The sequence below is a fragment of the Agelaius phoeniceus genome, chromosome 29 (genome assembly GCF_051311805.1).
Source record: "Agelaius phoeniceus isolate bAgePho1 chromosome 29, bAgePho1.hap1, whole genome shotgun sequence".
NCBI classification, from domain to species: Eukaryota; Metazoa; Chordata; class Aves; order Passeriformes; family Icteridae; genus Agelaius; species Agelaius phoeniceus.
In genome coordinates this window covers 4371903-4391355 of record NC_135293.1, presented here as the reverse complement: position 1 = coordinate 4391355, position 19453 = coordinate 4371903, and the positions used below count along the sequence as shown (strand labels likewise).

Genomic DNA, 19453 nt, shown 5'->3' with positions numbered 1-19453 from the left:
AAAGTAAAAACTGTGGTGCCTTAGGCAGCAATAAATCCTGGACATGCCCTGCAGGGTCATGCTGGTTTTTTAGGGTGTTTTAACAGCCAAGATCCCAGCACAGTTAGGGATTTCCAATTCAAATGAACTTTGGGTTCTCCCTGAAAAGTGATCTGCTGAAAAGTTGACTTTGCAGTGTTCCATGCTTGTTTGGGATTGTGCATGTCTACAGCTCCTTGTTACTTGGGGAATCCTGATCTCTGGAGCTTTTCAGCATCTCCAGCCTTCCCAGCTGGTAGAATCTTGCTGAGAAATATTTTCTGTCCTTATTGCCTGTTGCAGCAGTCCAAGGGAACTCAGAACCTGATGATGTTTTTGTGTTTGAGAAGAATCAAGTGCTGGAGGAGGGGAGGGCTTGGTGGGAGTTCAGTGGGAAGAATTGCAGATCCCACCTGCAGCTCTGGCTGAACTTTGTGGATGGTGTTTCCCTCTTGCTGTAAAAGTAAAAACTGTGGTGCCTTAGGCAGCAACAAATCCTGGACATGCCCTGCAGGGTCATGCTGGGTTTTTAGGGTGTTTTAACAGCCAAGATCCCAGCACAGTTAGGGATTTCCAATTCAATGGATTTTGGGTTCTCCATGGGAAGTGATCTGCTGAACAGTTGACTTTGCAGAGTGTTCCATGCTTGTTTGGGATTGTGCATCTCAACAGCTCCTTCTTACTTGGGAAATCATGATCTCTGTAGTTTTTCAGCATCTCCAGCCTTCCTGCCTGGTAGAATCTTGCTGAGAAATATTTTCTGTCCTTTTTGCCTGTTGCAGCAGTCCAAGGGAACTCAGAACCTGATGATGTTTTTGCAACCTGCCCCAATCCTCCCAAGAGGATTTTTTCAGCTTGCCATTGAAGGAAAGTTGCTAGGAATGTGAACAACCAAAACCCCAGGACCCCCTAACTCTGCAAGCAATAAAGTTGTGTTTGAGAAGCCTTGGAGAGAAGGGCAGTCACTGTCCCCTCACCAAATTGTTCTGCAGCCTTGAAATTCAGCTTCTGGCCTTCCCCATTGGATTGTTCTTGTTAGTGCTGGAAGTTCTGAGCTTGGACATGAATTCTGGACAGCAAGGCCCAGTTTATTTAAAATAAACCTCAATTATCCAGGTGTGTTTCCACTCTATTTTGTCCACAATTATATATAAAAAACCCCAACCTCTTCAGCCATGTTTCCATACAGAATTGCAGCCTCATTTGTAGTCACTTGGATTCTCACCCTCTGTGTACCTCTGGCTGCCTCCCCCAGGCTGGGCCCTGCTGCTTTCCCTCCAGCTGCAGGAAGAGTTACAGGAATCAGAGACTGCTGAGTGTATTCCTGCAGTGGCTGTTTGAAAAACCTGAATAAAAACCTGCTCTGCCTTCTAAATTTAGAAGCAATGCAGGCACAGCTCTGGAGGCGATTTCTGTGAGCTCATTATCCTGTTAGATAAAGCATCTCCTGCACTGTCTAATCAGATGAAAATATCTGTGTTACAGATGGTCCCTTCCATTCATTATTCACTAAGGAGATTAAGTTTCAGAGAGAGGAGGAGCAGGGTGAGGGAGGGGACAGTGGAGGGAGAGATTGAGTGAGGCCCTGTGGATGTGTCCCCTTCTCCCAGCATGGACCAGTTCTGCTGCTCCAGCAGACTGGACTTCCCTTAATCAGCTGCATTTTCCTTCCCAGTTCCTGTTTCACTCTCAAAATTATTGCAAACCACCGAGCTGAGTGGGATCTGGGGGGAATTTTTTTTTGATTCTGTGTGTCAGTTGATGGATAAAGAGCTTCTTTCCTTTTTTATTGATCATTTATTGATCAGTGTCCCAGCACAGGGGGTAAGGAGCTAAATATAAATTACCCCCTGGTTACAGGGTCAGGCAGCTCAGTCCCTGCTACAGGGCAGCATCCAGGAATCACTGCCTTGCTTCCAGAGGGAAAAAATAACCCATTTTCTCCCAGCCACAGTTGCTCATTTGATTATTTCTGTACTCCAGTGTTTTTCCTGGAGAAGTTTTTCCCTTGGCTCTTGGCTAAGCATGAGCTGGGGAAGCAGTGCCACACAAAAATAGATGTGTTTAAAGTGGGCTGTGCTTCATTTGAATTGTTAAATGGCTCTGGCTTGCAAAGTGCTCATCCTTCATGGGTGATATCAGGTTAAAACCTGGAGATTTTGGTTAGAAGTGCTTTTCTAACCACACAGACAGGGCAAACACACAGTGAAACTGGACCCAAGTGAGGCCTAACAGCCACATAGGTTGGATTTCAAGACCTTTATTATGAAGTTTAGCATTTCAAAATAGTTTCATGTTACTCTGCTTCTCTGTTCTCTTGCACACTGTGATGTTTGTGGTTCCTGGTTTTCCCAATGCTTTTCTTTCCCTGTTAGTGTAGGAAAACCCTGTGGAGACTTTAGAAACTGGTGGTGTGGAAGATGCCATAGAGGAGCTGACTTGCAAAAATTGTTAGAAAATCAACACAGTTGCCTGTTATGTGCGTTTTCTTTGACTTTGTCTTGGTTACTCAACCATGGAGCTGTTCACTACAAGAATAGATAAGGCTGAGACAAAATGATCTCTTAAAATCAATCTAGAGGTGGTGTCCACATATAGACACCCAGAAATATCTTTCCTTATATGAGAAAAAACTCTTCCTAGAACTTTTTTGGTGTTAAATCTCTGGTTTAGATTCTGACAGTGCCCAGCTAGATGTCCTTGGCTTGGATCTTTCGAGTTCAGCTTCCATCTTATCCTTTGGTTTTATTGCAACAGGGATGTCAAAGGTGCTTCCCCTCCCAGAATTACAGGCACTAATTCTGCTTTAACTCTGACTCCAGCCCAGCTGGTGGAACAGGTATTTCTGAATAACTTGAGCTACTCTTACCTGCTCTCTTCAATTTCTGGCACTTCAGGCTCTTGACAAAGTTCTTGATCTCTTGCCTGAGATGTTCACTTTTCTCAGGACATTTTGGTGCTTTTCCCCTTCCTTTCCTCCTGGAAGCTGCCCCATTCCTGTTGGCACCTGTGGCTTTGTCCTTCACAGTGGCTCAGGCAGGTTTGTCACCCCCTCTGTGTCCCTGCCTGGCACCAGGAGCTCCCTTGGGATGTTCCCAGCCCTGAGGGATGGAAGTTGTTCCAGTGTCTGCAACTTTGGAGTTGTCACTAATGAGAATTTGTGCTGCCATGTGAAATCCTCACTCCCTCCCAGACAGAGAAATCAGTGCAGGAAAAGGATCCTCAGCAGCTGCTTTGATGTTCCTGAGGTTCTGGCACAAACCATCATCTTCAAAGGGTGCCAGCAGCATTAATTAGAGACTTGCACCTTATTTTTTCTCTCTTCCTCTTATCTTCCTCCCCCAAACCTCCTCCTGCCTGGCTTGTGGCACAGCAGAGATGTGGCCCATGGGCTCCTCTCCCATTTCCAGAACACAACTGAGGAAATTTCAGTCTGTGCCAGAGCTCTGTGCTCACCTGGGGCTTGATGTGGTGTCACCAGAAAGGTGCTGCACAACCACTGAAGTCATAACTGTACTTATTTTCAAACAAGGCCTTTATGTTACTTCATTTCCAACTTGAAAGTGTTAGAAGTGCTCAGGGTTTATATTTAGCAGCACAAAAATCAGATTGTTGTTTATGCAGTGCAGCAAGAGCCTGAATTGGGAGCCAGGGCTCCCAGCAGGAGCTGTTCCCAATCCAGGCTCAGCTCCCTGTGCTGAGGGGGGGTCCCCAGCCCTGGGGGCCTTCAGGAGGCATTTTCTGGGCAGTTTTAAACTGAGTGCCAGCACTTTTGGCTTCTCCATGGAGCAGAACCCTTCCCATGCAGGAGAGAGGCCGAGGACGGGAGCAGGGAGGGAGAAACCTCAGGGTCAGGTTTTCTGCTCCACCTCTGCCTTTCCAAAAGGTTCCACCTGCCCCTGGTTGTTGTGGGGTCAGGGAGCTGGTGCAGCCTGCTTGTCCCTCTCTGGAGGGTGCCCTGTTAACCCCTCTGTGTTTCTGTTCTTTGTCTTGTTTCAGCTGGAAAGAGGTGACTTCCTCTCAGAAGAATGGAGGGAGAGGATTGCAAACACAAGGTACAGTACAGCACTTGAATGCTGCTTTCTGAGCTGGATATTTGGGAGTTTGTATAATGGAAATTGGGAGGCTGGCCAGCTTTTTATATAGAATTTCCATAGCAAATACCCAAAGTCTATCTGCCAACTCTTACAGTGGCCTCTTTAGATCCTGTTTTCTGACTAGAAGAATGGCTTGGAGTGCATATCCCATGATATTCCATACAAGGGTGTATCCAAGATAAATTCTGCTTATAAAAGGAGCACAAACCTCCATTTGTTTTGCATATTCCTATAGTTCATGTCAGGGATTCTGGCAAAACACTCCTTCTCTTGGCTATTGGGGCACACAGGCTCACTTTCCCTCTAATAAAAAGGAAAAGACCCAAGTGAGTTTCTTTCAACTTAAATTGTAAGTAAGTTCATTTAAACTAATTGTCTTGAAGATTTATTTACGTGGAGAACTAAATGCAGAGGGTTGGGCTCCTTTCTGAGGGAGCAGAAAGGGAGTAAATTTGTTAAAAGCAATAAAAGTCATCTGAATTTTTAAAGCTTTGCATTCTTTCAGCCTTATGGGTAGAAAAAAAAAACCTCTTTATTTTTATATGACCTTCTGGGCCACCCTGTTATGTGGGGGAATGGAAGGCAGTTGTCAAAGAGAGCTCTGAAAGCCTTGAGAGTTGTGGCAATTTCTGGATGGCTCCCAAAGCTCTGGTTGTGAGAGCCTGGAGGAGGCGTCTGCCAGGCTGGTGACTCCTGCACGATTCTGCCCCTCACTTTCTTCTGGAGGTGCCTTTTAATTTGTGGACAGACTTGTCCCAGCCTTGCAGCACACTTGGGTTTGGCTTTGTTGCTTGTTATTCCAAGTGCACAATCCTCTGCTGCCCGGGCAACTTTCCTCGGAATTAATTGAAATTTTTTAGAGACATTTTTGGCTGCAGGAGCTCTGGCTGCACCCAGAAGCGCTGGGAGATGTTTGCTTTGTGTGGCATGGCACTCACTGTGTGTCTCAGTGCTGCTCCACCTCGCTCTGGGGCAGGACCTGGGAAGTCTGGAATGGTTTGGGTTGGAAGGGAGCTTAAATTCCATCCAGTGCCACCTCTGGCAGCTTCTGCACCTCAGGCCCTGTTCAGTCTGGCCTTGGACACTTCCAGGGATGGGGCTGCTACCAGGACATGGTTCCCTGTGTGTTCCAGGGCATCCCTGTGCCTGTGGCTTGGCAAAACCTCCTGGAAGGAGGCTGAGCCCGAGGGGATTCAGGGTTCCTGTGCCAGAGTGAACACTATAAAAACACATCTGCAGGCTCTGGCTTTTCCCCTTCCTCTCCTGGATGTTTTCTAGGCCCATTAATATGTTTGGCTCCTTTGCAAGGCCTTTTTTTTCTTTTGGCACATGGGAAGGAGAAGGAAGAAACCCCTGCTAGCTTTACTTGCCAGGCAGGGTTTCCCAAATTTCCAAGAGCAAGGCGTAGCAAGAATAACTTTTTTTTTCCCTTGGTGCATAAACATTTTTTTCATTCGTGGTTTTTAATAGCTTTGAGTGCTGCTCTTAAACTCCCTGTGTCCTTGTTGAACACGTTTCATGTGTGGAGGCACTGGGAAGGGAATTTTCCTGCAAAGAAATCAGTTCTTCATGTGGGAACAATAGACCAGGATGGATTTTACACTTCATAGAATCCTGGAATATTCTGAGGGGAAGGGACCCTCAGGGATCATCAGTGCAGCCCCTGTGCCTGCACAGCCACCCCAAGAACCCCACCCTGAGCAGCCCTGAGGGCTCTGTCAGTGAGGGGCTGGGAGCACAAACCCTGTGAGGAAGCACTGAGGGAGCTGGGGGTGCTCAGCCTGGAGAAAAGGAGACTCAGGGGTGCCCTCATCGCTCTCTGCAGCTCCTGAAAGGTGCCTGTGCTCAGCTGGGGCTGGGCTCTTTCTCCAGGAACTGACAGAACCAGAGCACACAGCCTCAACTGTGCCAAGGGAAATACAGGTTGGGTATCAGGAAAAAAATATAGGTTGGATATTAGGAAGTTGGTGAGATCCTATCCTATAGGTAGGATATTAGGAAAAACCTAATTAGGATATTAGGTTGGGTATTAGGAAAAAATATAGGTTGGATATTAGGAAAAATTGATCATTCTTTCAGTTTTTCATGGAAAGGGTGATAAAGTTCTGGAATGTTCTGCCCAGATAGGTGGTGGAGTCCCCATCCCTGGGTGTGTTTAACAAAGCCTGGATGTGGCACTGGGTGCCAGGGTTCAGTTGAGGTGCTGGGGCTGGGTTGGACTCGATGATCTTGGAGGTCTCTCCCAACCCAGTGATTCCAAAATTCTGTGAATTCTGTGAATTCTGTGTCCAAAGGCTCCTGGAGCTGTGGCAGCCTTGGCACCATTCCCTGGGGAGCCTGGGCAGTGCCCAGCAGCCTCGGGGGGCAGAACCTTGCCCTGAGCTCCATGCCAAGGCCTGACAGGTTCATTCAGCAGGGAGCTCAACCACTTTCAGGAGGTGTTGAGGACTCCTGCTGCAGCCTGGGCACCATTAACAATTAGGCCAGGCTGATTAGACCTTTAAACTAAAAGGATGTTTTTCTTTTTTAATCTGTGGCATGTTCTGTTTCTTTCCCAAGCCCTTTTATCATTTGTGGGATTCTACCTCTGTGCAGATTTCTTTGTTGCCATGATTGCTTTTTTCCAGGAACAATCCCTTCCCTCACTGAATTTCTTAACCCAGAAGCAAAGATGTAATTCCTCTGTTGTGGATAGGGCTGAAGTGCTGGGTTTAGGACTGGGAAAATGTGCTCAGAGGTCACTGTCTTCTGGCATTATGGGGAATTTGGAGTTGGAATTGAAACAGATTGCCCAGAGCAGCTCTGGCTGTCCCAGATCCCTGGAAATGTCCAAGGCCAGGTTGGACAGGGCTTGGAGCACAGTGGAAGGTGTCCCTGCCATGGCAGGGGTGGCACTGGATGAGCTTTAAGGTTCCTTCCAACCAAATAATTTTATGATTCTAAGGTACATTGTGATGTTTTGCTGTAAGATTTTAATCCCCACCAAGAAGTAGCAGGATGAAGAGCTGAGTGTTGCTCTCTGTGGTTTTGGTGACAGGAGCTGTAGAGTTTGGGACAAGCAGGTTTGTCCTTGGCAGGAGTGGCTGGGAAGGCTCCCAGTGGCTGTGGTGTGGCTGGGGGTCCTTGTGGGGTGTTCCTGGCTCCCTGATCTTTAACTGGATCATTGTTTTGCAGTGTTATTTTTGTGAATAATTTTGCCTTCGGGCCTGAGGTGGATCACCAGCTGAAGGAGCGCTTTGCCAACATGAAGGAAGGTAAATCCAACTGGAAATGTTTCCTCCTTGTTTCCTGATTCCTGTGGGAGCTGGGCTGGGTGGGGGGCTCAGTTACACCTGGCAAAGCCAGGCCTTGGGGTTTGTTCTGTGCCTTGGGGCCAAGGGGCTGCAGCACAGTGGGATTTGTTCTTCCCCCCTTTGTGTCTGCCCACACCTCCTGGCTCCTTGGGGCATCCCCTCTGCTGGGAAAACTGCAGCAGGGCTGGGGTGGGAGGAGCTGCTGGTCCATCCTTCCCTCTTTTGGGAGCCCACAAAACACCCAACAGCCAAGGCCAAACTTCCTGGATCCCTGGAAATGTCCAGGGCCAGGCTGGACAGGGCTTGGGGCACCCTGGGACAGTGGAAGGTGTCCCTGGCATGGCAGAGGGTGACACTGGGTGACTTTAAACTCCTTCCAACCCAAGCCATTCCATGATTCTGGCTGCAGAGGCACAGCTTTGGAAGGCCAGTCTGTAATTCCTTCCAGAATTCACTTCTCCTGTTCAGAGTTGGCTCATTTAGAGCAGGCTGTTAACTCCTGATTTTGGAAATGTTTGAGTCCCCATCCCTGGAAATACTCCAGACCTGTGGGGATGTGGCACCTGGGGACAGGCTTTAGTGGGATGGACTTTGATGGTTGGACATGATGATCTTAAAGGTATTTTCCAACCTTAATGGTTCCACAATTCCATAAAAACTGGGACAGTGTCACTGGGTGCTCCTGAGAAGCCACACTGCAGCCTGGGGACAGCCCCTAACCCCATCCTGGCCTCTCCATTGCCCTGAGTGTCTTTTCTTTGCTCTTAACCACTGGGAAAAGTAACAATTTTACTTGGTTGTGGCAGAAATGACAGAAATAACAATTTCTGAAAAGAAAAATATGTGGTGTGAACAAAGCAGCTGTGGCTTCCCATGGCACAGCTTTGTGCTGAAATAAATAATGTGACTTTTGGGCTCTGCTGCAAACCATAAAACCCCCAAACTTAAGCTGTTTTCTTTAATTTAACTGGATTGTTTTTCAGTTTTCAAACTTGTTTAATGGTGGCTTGAGAGCAGTGGGAAGGTGGAGATGTTTAAAGAACCCTTTACAATGATGAAACCTGATTTCTCTTCCCAGAGTGTGCTTCATTGAGTGTGCTCAATGACCCCAAATATCCATGAAATGAAGATTCGTGGCCTCTAAATTAAAGGGCTTTGGGGGCTTGTGTCTAAAAGATCCCAAGTAGGATGGAGATAATTGAAATTTCTTTAGATTGCCACTGAGAATTAACATGCTCTTTTTTTTCCAAGTGTTTCAAATCTGTCATTTTAAACGATTCTTGAGGTGTCACCTGGCAGGAATCATGGATTTGCTTTCCTGGGGCTCTCAGAATGAGAATGAAGGGATTTATTTATTTTTTAATGCTATACAAGGGGCAGTTTTATAGGATTGCTCTTTAGGGCTCTGTACTAGGTTATATTTAATAACTAGTTACTTCTAGAACAAATAATGGAGCTCTTTGTTTTTTGTTTTTTTTCTTCTTTTTCCAGGTGGGAGAATTGTGTCCTCAAAACCTTTTGCACCTCTAAATTTTAGAATTAACAGTCGAAACTTGAGTGGTATGATTGCCCTTTTTATTGTTCATTACAGTCGTGGATGTTCATTATCTGAAAATGTCTGGGGGGTGTTACTGCATTTTAGAGTTGTTTAAGTAGAAAATGCTGTTGGATTGTTAGGGCACACCAAGTGACAGGTACTTAAAATCAATTGTAAAAGAGGAGAGGACAATTTAAAATCAATTTAGAATCAAGTTAAAGAGAGGAGCAGACACTTTTGATGGGGTTTGTGCTGCTGTGTTTTGGTGTTGGTTCCATCAATGTGCAGAGAAATCAGGAGTTCAAGGGTGTGAATCATTCCTTGAGCCACAAAGAGCAGCCCTGACTCACAGGGGAGTTCCCTACACCCTAAATCCAGGCAGGTAAATCCCACCAGGCAGGATTCCTAAGGCTTAGAGGTCATGGAGCCAGGCTGGAGAGCTGGGGGTGCTCACCTGGACAAGAGGAGGCTCCAGGGGCACCTGAGAGCCCCTGGCAGGGCCTGAAGGGGCTCCATGAGAGCTGCAGAGGGACTGGGGACAAGGCCTGCAGGGACAGGAGCCAGGCAATGGCTCCCACTGGGAAAGTGACATTTAGATGGGAAAAAATCCCATTTAGATGGGATATTGGGTAGGAATTGTTCCCTGGCAGAGCTGGGGGTGCTCACCTGGACAAGAAAAGGCCCTGGGGAGAGCTCAGAGCCCCTGGCAGATCCCAAGCCCTGTGACTTGAAGCCAAGGGGTTTGAGCAGTGCCCTTGATTTCAATGAGAGCAGAAATGGGTTCAGATGTGTTCAGTCCTTGGGGAAGCAGGGCTGGAAGCAGGAATTGGGGACTGGAATAATCTGCTTTGCTTCTGTGCTGGGAGAGCTGGGGGAGCTCACCTGGACAAGAGAAGGCTCCAGGGACACCTGAGAGCCCCTGGCAGGGCCTGAAGGGGCTCCAGGAGAGCTGCAGAGGGACTGGGGACAAGGCCTGCAGGGACAGGAGCCAGGCAATGGCTCCCACTGCCAGAGGGCAGGGCTGGATGGGATCTTGGCAATCAGGAATTGTTCCCTGGCAGGGTGGGCAGGCCCTGGCACAGGGTGCCCAGAGCAGCTGGGGCTGCCCCTGCATCCCTGGCAGTGCCCAAGGCCAGGCTGGACAGGGCTGGGAGCAGCCTGGGACAGTGGGAGGTGTCCCTGCCATGGCAGGGGTGGCACTGGATGGGATTTAATGTCCCTCCCCATCAAACCAGTCTGGGATTTTCAACTGACTGGGACCATCTCAGCCTGGCAAAGAGGAAGGCTTTGGTTCCCCCAGCAAGGGGGTGCAGCTGCAGGGCTCCTATGGCCTCTCAACCAACCAGAACTGGTCAGGAACCCCAGCCCTGGCCATGCCCTCACTCACTGACCCCCCAGTTCAGGGTCAGGAACCTGGGGAAGGGCAGAGAAATGGCAGAACTGCTGCTGGTGCTGCTTTTTTATGGGAACCAAGTGATGGCTGGAAGGAAACACTCAGGATAAATAAACCCACAGAGAATTAAAAACTTGCCTGAACAGAGCTGTCAGTGGGAGGAGGGCACACAATAAAATCATGTGGCAGCTGGACAGGGCTGGGAGCAGCCTGGGATGGTTGAAGTGTCCCTGCCATGGCACTGGATGGGCTTTGAGGTCCCTCCCAACCCAAACCATTCCAGGATTGTGTGAAATGTTCAGCTTTGAACATCTCCTGTGCTGTGCATTAAGCAAACAAACCTCTCCCAGACACACCCAGGCCCTGGTCTGGTTCATTGGCAGCACAGGGTCGTGGTTTCCTTCTCCTGGGAACAGTCCAGACTCAATGTTTGGCAGCCTTGTCCTCTGTAAGGACATGAGCTGCAGTTTAAGGAGGTTTTGGGATGTTCCATGTGGTTGGTTTTGACCTTTTCAGACTTTGACTGTTGAAACTGGGGTGTCTGTGCAGAAACTGGACTGATGTTCTTTGTGGGTCCCTTTCAGTTCAGGTTTTTAAATTAAATTTCTCAAGCAGAAGAGCAGTCCAAGCTGGGCTTTACTTGTATTTATTGTTTCCAGTGCTAAATTTTCCTTAAATCAAACCCCCCTCATTCCCTCCCTGTGCAAACGTGGGGAGCAACTCAGTGAGTTCCAAATCTCAAGCTGTGCTGTCTAATTTTGGCCTAAACTGCTTTTGAAGAACAGTAATTTTTGGACTGTCATGAAGTAAATTGAGCCCTTGGGAGTTATTTTTAAGCTTGAATTCTTGTGGATGTACTACACATCAGGCACCCAAACCTGCACTTTTCTTCCCTGTTTGAAATTCTCGTCTGGGGCCTCTGGTGCTTTGGAACTTGGGTGCTGGACTGACAATTCTTTGGAGGCATGAACTTGAAAAGAAAAGGGAAAAAGGCTGGAATGATGCTCCTGGAACTCCTCAAGGCCTGGGAGAGCTGGGGCCAGGCTGTCAGTTTGCTAATGAGGCAAAGAGACCCTAAGTGAAGCTTGGGCCCTCTTGCAGAGCCCACCAGAGCTTGAGAAAATCCAAAAATGCACTTGGAGATGTTTTAATTAGACCTGCCCAAAAAAATACAGGGCTTTGGACTCTCAAACCTTTTCTTTTCCTGGATTTTTCCCATTCCCTTCTCTCTGTGCTGCATTTGGGAGACTGAGGCCAGCATGTGCTGCTGTTTCACCTCAGAGCAGCCCTGGCTGCCTCTGCCAGTTGAGCCAGACCTTTATCCCATCCCAGCTCTCAGCCCAGCCTGGATTCATTTGGGATGTTTTCTAGAATGCTGAACTCTCAGATCTCAGCTGTTATTCAATGCTGAATGGAAATGCTGATGTTAAAATTATATTGAGATGATTAATTGGACTTTGGATGGGTGAGAGGCTCTAGGAAAAGGAGAGCCAACAGCTTCTGCCAGTAGGAAACTTCCAGGGATTCAGATAAAAGGCCCTGAAAAAAAAATTACCTTAGTGTGCTACGAACAGGGAGAATTGTGTGAAGAAATTTTAGGGCTTAATCCCTTTTTGAGACCATGTTTTGTTGGGAAACACCAACATGAAATGAGCTTGTGTGGGATGTGCTGGGGCTGGGGCTTGTTGCAGTGTCCTGTTCCAAGTGCCACTGCCAGGGAAATGCCATCCCCAGCATGGCCAGGGTCCTGCTCATGGAGCAGGGAGTGTCACTGCTCTGCTGCCTCACAGCTGCCCCACAGGGTTTGCCATAACACTTTTATTCTTCAAGGCTTTTTTTGGTGCCTGAGCATGCCTTGAGTCACGTCTCACCTGTCAAATACTCTGATCCGGTGTATGAACATTTAAATAATTTATACAAAACCCTGGGAGAGATCAAGCTTTAAGAAGGAGGCACCAGTTCCCTCAATTCCACTTTTGTCCTTAGTAGTTCCATCTGTGGGAAGAAGTGGAAATGTGGAAGGAGTTGGGACAAATGAAAACAAGTATTAAAATGTGGTTAAAATAGTGGTTGAGGTTGCTGAATCCCAAACCTTGCTTTTGGCCTCTTCTGGGTCATTTTTGTTTAATTAGAAACGTGCCATAATTTCTCCTGCAGCCCTGCCACTGGCTCAGTGCTTGTGGGAATGTTTAAGGCACATCCCCAAGCTATTAATTCTGGAGAACAAAACAAATATAGACAAGAAAGCTAACCCAAAACATGTTTGTGCCCAGTCCAAATATAGGGCAGCTGCAGCTGACAGGGGCTGGGCTGGTGACGTGCTGGGGCTCTTTAATTCATCCCTGTCACACACATGTGGTGTTCCTTGGAAAAGAGTCTGGGACACAGTTCTGCTGGCCACAACTAACTCACTCTGGCCTGGCTGCCTCAAAGGTACATGTCCCACATGGTGCTTTGCTGTGGGGTGCACGTAGCAAGAGAGGAAGAAATTCCCTTCAAACTCCCAGCAGTGTTTTATTGGAGGATCTGCAAACCAGATTTCTCTGTGTTGGTTATTGTAAAATCAGGGCACTCCTGATGAAGGAGAATGATTGGCATCTGAGTCCATGGCTCTGGAATGTAAACACTTACTTTATTAGAACTGTATTATACATTAATGAAAATATTTATATCATATTATATCGTACCATATAATACGAGACCATATTATATTATATTATATTATATTATATTATATTATATTATATTATATTATATTATATTATATTATATTATATTATATTATATTATATTATATTATATTATACTATATTATACTATATTACATTACATTACATTATACTATATTATATTGTACTATATTGTACTATATTATACTATGATATTATATAATATGGCACATTACATTATATTAATTATACTATATCATATCATAATGTTATAGCATATTATAGCATATTACATTACATTATATTATATTACATTACATTTTATTATACTATGTTTTATCCTATCATATCATAGTATAATATATTAGTTATATTATATTTCTTATATCACATCATATATTATATTTTATTAATTATATTATATTTCTTATATTATATAGTACTTACTTCTAACTTTTAGCTACTATTGAAAACTTGTGACTGTCACCTGACAGTCCTGACACACGGACGTGGATCTAATTGGTCAACGAATTACAACACTATCACTAGAATCTAATAATTAAATTTTTTTAGGTAAATAATCTTCTAACACATTCCACATGTTCACAAAACAAGAGGAGCAGTACATGAGATAAGAATTGTTTTCCCTCTGTGCTTCTCCAGGAAAGACACTTGAGAGAGAGAATTGTGTCTCTTTCTGTTCAGAGGGTGTGTGAATACTGCAGTGGGCGCCTGGCTGGTGTCACCCATGATGCCCAGGGGTGCCAGGGGCAGTGACACAGGGGACTGGGGCTCTTGGATGCCCTCCAGGCCGTGGGGGCTGGCGCTGGGAAATGCCAAAGTCAACTCAGCCACTGACATTCCCAGGCTCCGTGTGCTGACGGACGCCCCAGTGCCCGGGGCCAGGGCAAACAGGGTGCTAGCCACCCCTCCAAATCCTCCTCTTCCTCACACGTGTGCTCCTGCACGTGTTTTTCCTCTGGGACTGTTTTGGGAGCAGCCAGGAGCCTGCAGCATCCCCTTTGCTCAGAGGCTGAGGCTGTGGCGGGGCCAAGGTTGGGTTTGGCTCTGCTTTGGGCACAGAGGCAGCACGGAGGAGCTGGAGCCATGGAGATACTTGGGGCCTGGTTCATCCCCCTGTGGGGATACTGTGCAGCACCCACATCATCTGTGCAGGGAAAAATTAGAGTGCTGAGCTGCTCTGGGAGCTGTGGCAAAGGAGGTTCAGCCCCCTGTGGGGATACTATGGAGCACCCACATCATCTGTGCAGGGAAAAATTAGAGTGCTGAGCTGCTCTGGGAGCTGTGGCAAAGGAGGTTCATCCCCCTGTGGGGATATGTGCAGCACCCACATCACCTGTGCAGGGAAAAATTAGGGTGCTGAGCTGCTCTGGGAGCTGTGGCAAAGGAGGTTCATCCCCCTGTGGGGATATGTGCAGCACCCACATCATCTGTGCAGGGAAAAATTAGGGTGCTGAGGTGCTCTGGGAGCTGTGGCAAAGGAGGTTCATCCCACTGTGGGCATACTGTGCAGCACCCACATCATCTTGGGTAATGCTGTGAGAAATGCACTGCCTGTTCATGGCCAAAAATATAAAGTATTGATTGTGCTCTGAGTTTTGAGTGAAATTTTGAGGGAAAAATTAGGGTGCTGAGCTGCTCTGGGAGCTGTGGCAAAGGAGGGATGGCAGGGTGAGACCTTAGTGCTGAGAGTGCCGTTGGTCTCAGCCCAAAATCCTCACTGTGTCCCCTAACCAGCTCCTGTCTCCTCCCACAGATATTGGCACTATCATGAGGGTTGTGGAGCTGTCACCACTGAAGGGCTCTGTGTCCTGGACAGGGAAGCCAGTCTCCTACTACCTGCACACCATTGACAGAACCATAGTGAGTACCAGGGCTGCCTGTGCCCTGCTCCTGGCAGCACTTCCAGCTCCTCATCCTTCTGCCTGGGCTTGTGTTCCTGTCCCTTTGTGGGTTTACACACCTGAGTGTGCAAACTGCCTGTCCCTTTGTGGGTTTACACACCTGAGTGTGCAGACTGCCTGTCCCTTTGTGGGTTTACACACCTGAGTGTGCAAACTGCCTGTCCCTTTGTGGGTTTACACACCTGAGTGTGCAAACTGCCTGTCCCTTTGTGGGTTTACACACCTGAGTGTGCAAACTGCCTGTCCCTTTGTGGGTTTACACACCTGAGAGTGCAAACTGCCTGTCCCTTTGTGGGTTTACACACCTGAGAGTGCAAACTGCCTGTCCCTTTCTGGGTTTACACACCTGAGTGTGCAAACTGCCTGTCCCTTTGTGGGTTTACACACCTGAGTGTGCAAACTGCCTGTCCCTTTGTGGGCTTACACACCTGAGAGTGCAAACTGCCTGTCCCTTTGTGGGTTTACACATCTGAGAGTGCAAACTGCCTGTCCCTTTGTGGGTTTACACACCTGAGTGTGCAAACTGCCTGCTCCAGGGTTGCACACCTGCCCTGGGGTTGAGGGCAGTGCTGGTTTAATGAAGCTGCAGAGATTCCCTGATAAAATTCCTTCTGCAGCTGCTCAGAATTGGACTCTCCTGCTGTTCTTTACTCACAGAGGAAAGACTCAGTGGGGCTTTGATTCCTCTGTGATGCACAGACCATTTCATTCAGTCATATCCAACCAGTAAATCTCAATTTTAGTAAAATTCTCAGCTGCTATAGAAGCAGCCCAAGCTCAATAACAATGATGATGCATTCACTGGATTTTTTTTCAATTAAAGAAAACTAAACCAACAACAAAAAATAACCCATGCAACAACCCCCCAACCAAAAAAACACCAACCCCCCACCAAAAAGCCTCCAAACCCTTCATAAAACCCAGAAACCCTTTGGAAATTAAAAATTTCATGGACAAATAATTTATCCCACCCTAAGGTTTTTGCAGTGGGATAATAATGCTGTTCTCCTTCCTCTGCTGTAGTCTAATAAAGCTTTTCTTCAGGAATGTGCCAGAGTGCAGATAAATGGTGGAGTACGAGGGTGCAGCAGCTTCAGTGCAAATAATTTCATTGAAAATCAGCCTGTGCTGAGGGGAGATATGTGACACAAAGCTTTAAAACAAGGCCAGGAGTGGTGGGGATGATAAAACCTTGTAGAGGTTGGATTATGCCCTGTTACACAACAGGCTGGGTGCCTGAAAGGAATGAATGTAAATGGCTTCTTGATGGAGCTTATCAAAGCAAAGCAGTCAGAATTGCTGCAGTTCTGCACTTGTTTTAAGCTAATATTTTATTCTTCTGTGTTCATCTGTCATGGTTTTGAGGATGACTCTCTTCTCTTTCTATTTTCAGCTTGAAAACTATTTTTCTAGTCTCAAAAATCCAAAACTCAGGGTAAGTAAGTTTCAATCATTTTCTGTAGAAAACTCAGAGTAAGGGAGCAGCCACTGTGAGGAATTTAATCACAGGTGGACAGAATTGATTGGAAATCCGATTTTCTTGCTAGGCAAAGAACATGGAGCTAATTGAAGGGAAGTCTCAGATGCCATCAAGCACTAATTCAATCATGTCCAAGGGATTTCTAATAGAGAATTAATGGGGCAGCCCCAAGGTGCTTTTACCTTGCACTGGGGGTCTGTAATGAGCTATTTCTTCATTAAAGAACTGGAATTAAAGAAGGGAATGATGGTTTGAATATGTCCCAGTGCTCAGCTCCTGAAATGAAGCTGAGCAAGGCTCTGAAATGTTCCTTTTGGGATGTGCCATTGGAGGCACAGAGTGAGTTGTCATTTGCTGCAGTCTGGGCTGTTACACGTGGAATTAAAATGCCAGAGAGTTTTTGGGACTGTGCAGGGCTGGGTTAACCTGAAATAATCAATGGATTCCCAGGAAGAGAATTAAGTGAGGCCACTTAATTTAAAATTTCAGGTGAGTGTTCATCCTCAGGCTGACTGGCTGTGTAAGAACAGACTCAAGGGGCTCTGAGAGGGAATTGTTTCAGATTGCTTGCTCCACTCAAATTTGGGGCAAAAAAGATTTCTTAGAGAAAAAAAAAAATAAAATCAGGGTACTTCTGGCCTTTGCTGCTTTTCACACTTAGATCTGCCACTGGTTTGGTTGATAATGTGGTTAAATCAAAGGAGTGTTGGAATTGCCAGAAATCTTAAGCAGATTTTAAACCTCTGGAAGGTGCAGGAAAGGCTTTGACTGCTCTCTTGGAAATTTCCTGTCCTAAAGAAGTTTTGTTTTTTCTGAGAGAAAAAGAGATTTTTCTCTGAACAGAGAAATTTCCTGTCAGCCTGGGAGAAAATAAGCCTGAAAAGTTGCTGGTTTTTTTTTGCTTTTTTATTAGTCACCTCAATAAACTTGGCTGAAGTTGAATGAGATGATGATTAATGGCTTTGCCATTTCCAGTCATGGAAGATTTCTAAAGTGTCATCACAAAATGTTGGGGATGTGGGAAGCTATTAAAGTGCACATTATTATTATTATTATTATTATTATTATTATTATTATTATTATTATTATTATTATTATTATTATTATTATTATTATTATTATTATTATTATTATTATTATTATCATCATCATCATCATCATTATCATTATTATCATTATAATTATTACTATTATTAATTTATCTATTTATTTATTTCTTATTATTGTTGTTTTTGTTATTATTGTTAGTGTTGTTATTATTATCATTACTATTATTATTGCTATTATTGTTATTTAATCATGATTATGGATATATACTATATTTAATATTTTCCACCATATTATTTACATATTATATATTAAATAATAATAATAATTATAATAACACTCATTAATAATATTAACAATTTTAATAGAATAATAATATCGCATTAACAAAAATTATTATTATTATTAATATTATTATTATTATTATTATTATTATTATTATTATTATTATTATTATTATTATTATTATTATTATTATTATTATTGATGATGATGATGATGATGATGATGATGATGATGATGATGATGATGATGATGAAATAAATTATTTAAAATGAAATCTGATAGAGCAGTGTGGGATTTGGAGGGGAGAATATGGGAAGAGGTTGAGATTTAATCCCCTCTGGAGGTGGAAGAGGATTTGTTCACACCTGAGTGTGTCCTGAGCCAAGGGGGATTTTGTTCCCTTTTCTTGTGGAAAATGAAGCTGAGAAAGAAGGTGATCTGTTTTACAAAGTGATAAAACGTGAGCAGATGGTGAAATGTGCCCTCCCTTGTCCCCAGGAGGAACAAGAGGCAGCTAGACGTCGTCAACAAAGAGAAAACAAAAGTAACACAACGACTCCAACGAAGGTCCAAGAAAACAAGGTGAGCATCCTGCATTTGTGGGTGCTGAGGGCTTCCTGTGCCTGAGCTCCTGCTCTGAGTCAGGAGGAGCCTCTGTGGGAAGGTTTTACTCTGGAGCTGTTGCTGTGCCCAAAAATATGATGGAGTGAGTTAATAAAAGCTGCTCTTGGGAGTTGCACCACTAATTCTGGAAGGACAAAAAAAAAGGTGTTGCAAGATGAATAGTTGGTTGTCCACCCTCGCTTGCATCCAGCAGGAGCTTGCAGAGCTGTCCCTGAGTCACAGCCCACTGAATGGAGCTCAGAGTCTGCTGAGTCTTCTGCAGAGACTCATTTCCTTTCTTGGGTAATGCTGTGAGAAATGCACTGCCTGTTCATGGCCAAAAATATAAAGTATTGATTGTGCTGTGAGATTTGAGTGAAATTCAGTTGAAGAATGTAGTCAGGGAAGGATGAATAATCAGCTTTTGTTAGACAGCAGGTACAGATTTACAGAATCACAGAACAGTTTGGCTGGAAGGGGCCTCAAAGCCCACCCAGTGCCACCCCTGCCATGGCAGGGACACCTCCCACTGTCCCAGGCTGCTCCCAGCCCTGTCCAGCCTGGCCTTGGGCACTGCCAGGGATGCAGGGGCAGCCCCAGCTGCTCTGGGCACCCTGTGCCAGGGCCTGCCCACCCTGCCAGGGAACAATTCCTGATTGCCAAGATCCCATCCAGCCCTGCCCTCTGGCAGTGGCAGCCATTGCCTGGCTCCTGTCCCTCCTCACTGCAGTTGTGTCCTTCCACTGGGGACACAAACACAGTGGCACTGCCCCCTCTGCCTGCTCAGCTCAGCTCAGCTCAGCACAGGAGCTCCCCAGGCAGAGGCAGCTCCTCCCTGGCCCCTGCAGCCACAGCCACACCTGGGAGCACCCTGAGCCACAGCTGGGCACTGAAAGAATTCCACACAATCCCAGAATGGTTTGTGGGTTATGGTTTGTTCAAGCCCACCCAGTGCCACCCCTGCCATGGCAGGGACACCTCCCAGTGTCCCAGGCTGCTCCCAGCCCTGTCCAGCCTGGCCTTGGGCACTGCCAGGGATGCAGGGGCAGCCCCAGCTGCTCTGGGCACCCTGTGCCAGGGCCTGCCCACCCTGCCAGGGAACAATT

The 19453-nt window shown here is 46.1% G+C and overlaps 1 protein-coding gene across 8 annotated transcripts in view; it reads left to right on the top strand.

Moving 5' to 3' along the window:
• Nucleotides 1-19453, top strand: part of DOT1L (DOT1 like histone lysine methyltransferase) — a 100951-nt gene that overhangs the window by 40469 nt on the left and 41029 nt on the right. For 7 of the 8 annotated variants that reach the window (XM_054650303.2, XM_054650304.2, XM_054650301.2 and 4 more), the window contains exons 8-13: nt 4018-4073; nt 7290-7369; nt 8900-8968; nt 14785-14891; nt 16326-16367; nt 18243-18326. In XM_054650303.2, the coding sequence (XP_054506278.2) occupies nt 4018-4073; nt 7290-7369; nt 8900-8968; nt 14785-14891; nt 16326-16367; nt 18243-18326 (438 nt within the window). The remainder of the gene's footprint in view (nt 1-4017; nt 4074-7289; nt 7370-8899; nt 8969-14784; nt 14892-16325; nt 16368-18242; nt 18327-19453) is intronic. The other variant, XM_077191317.1, reaches the window with a different exon arrangement.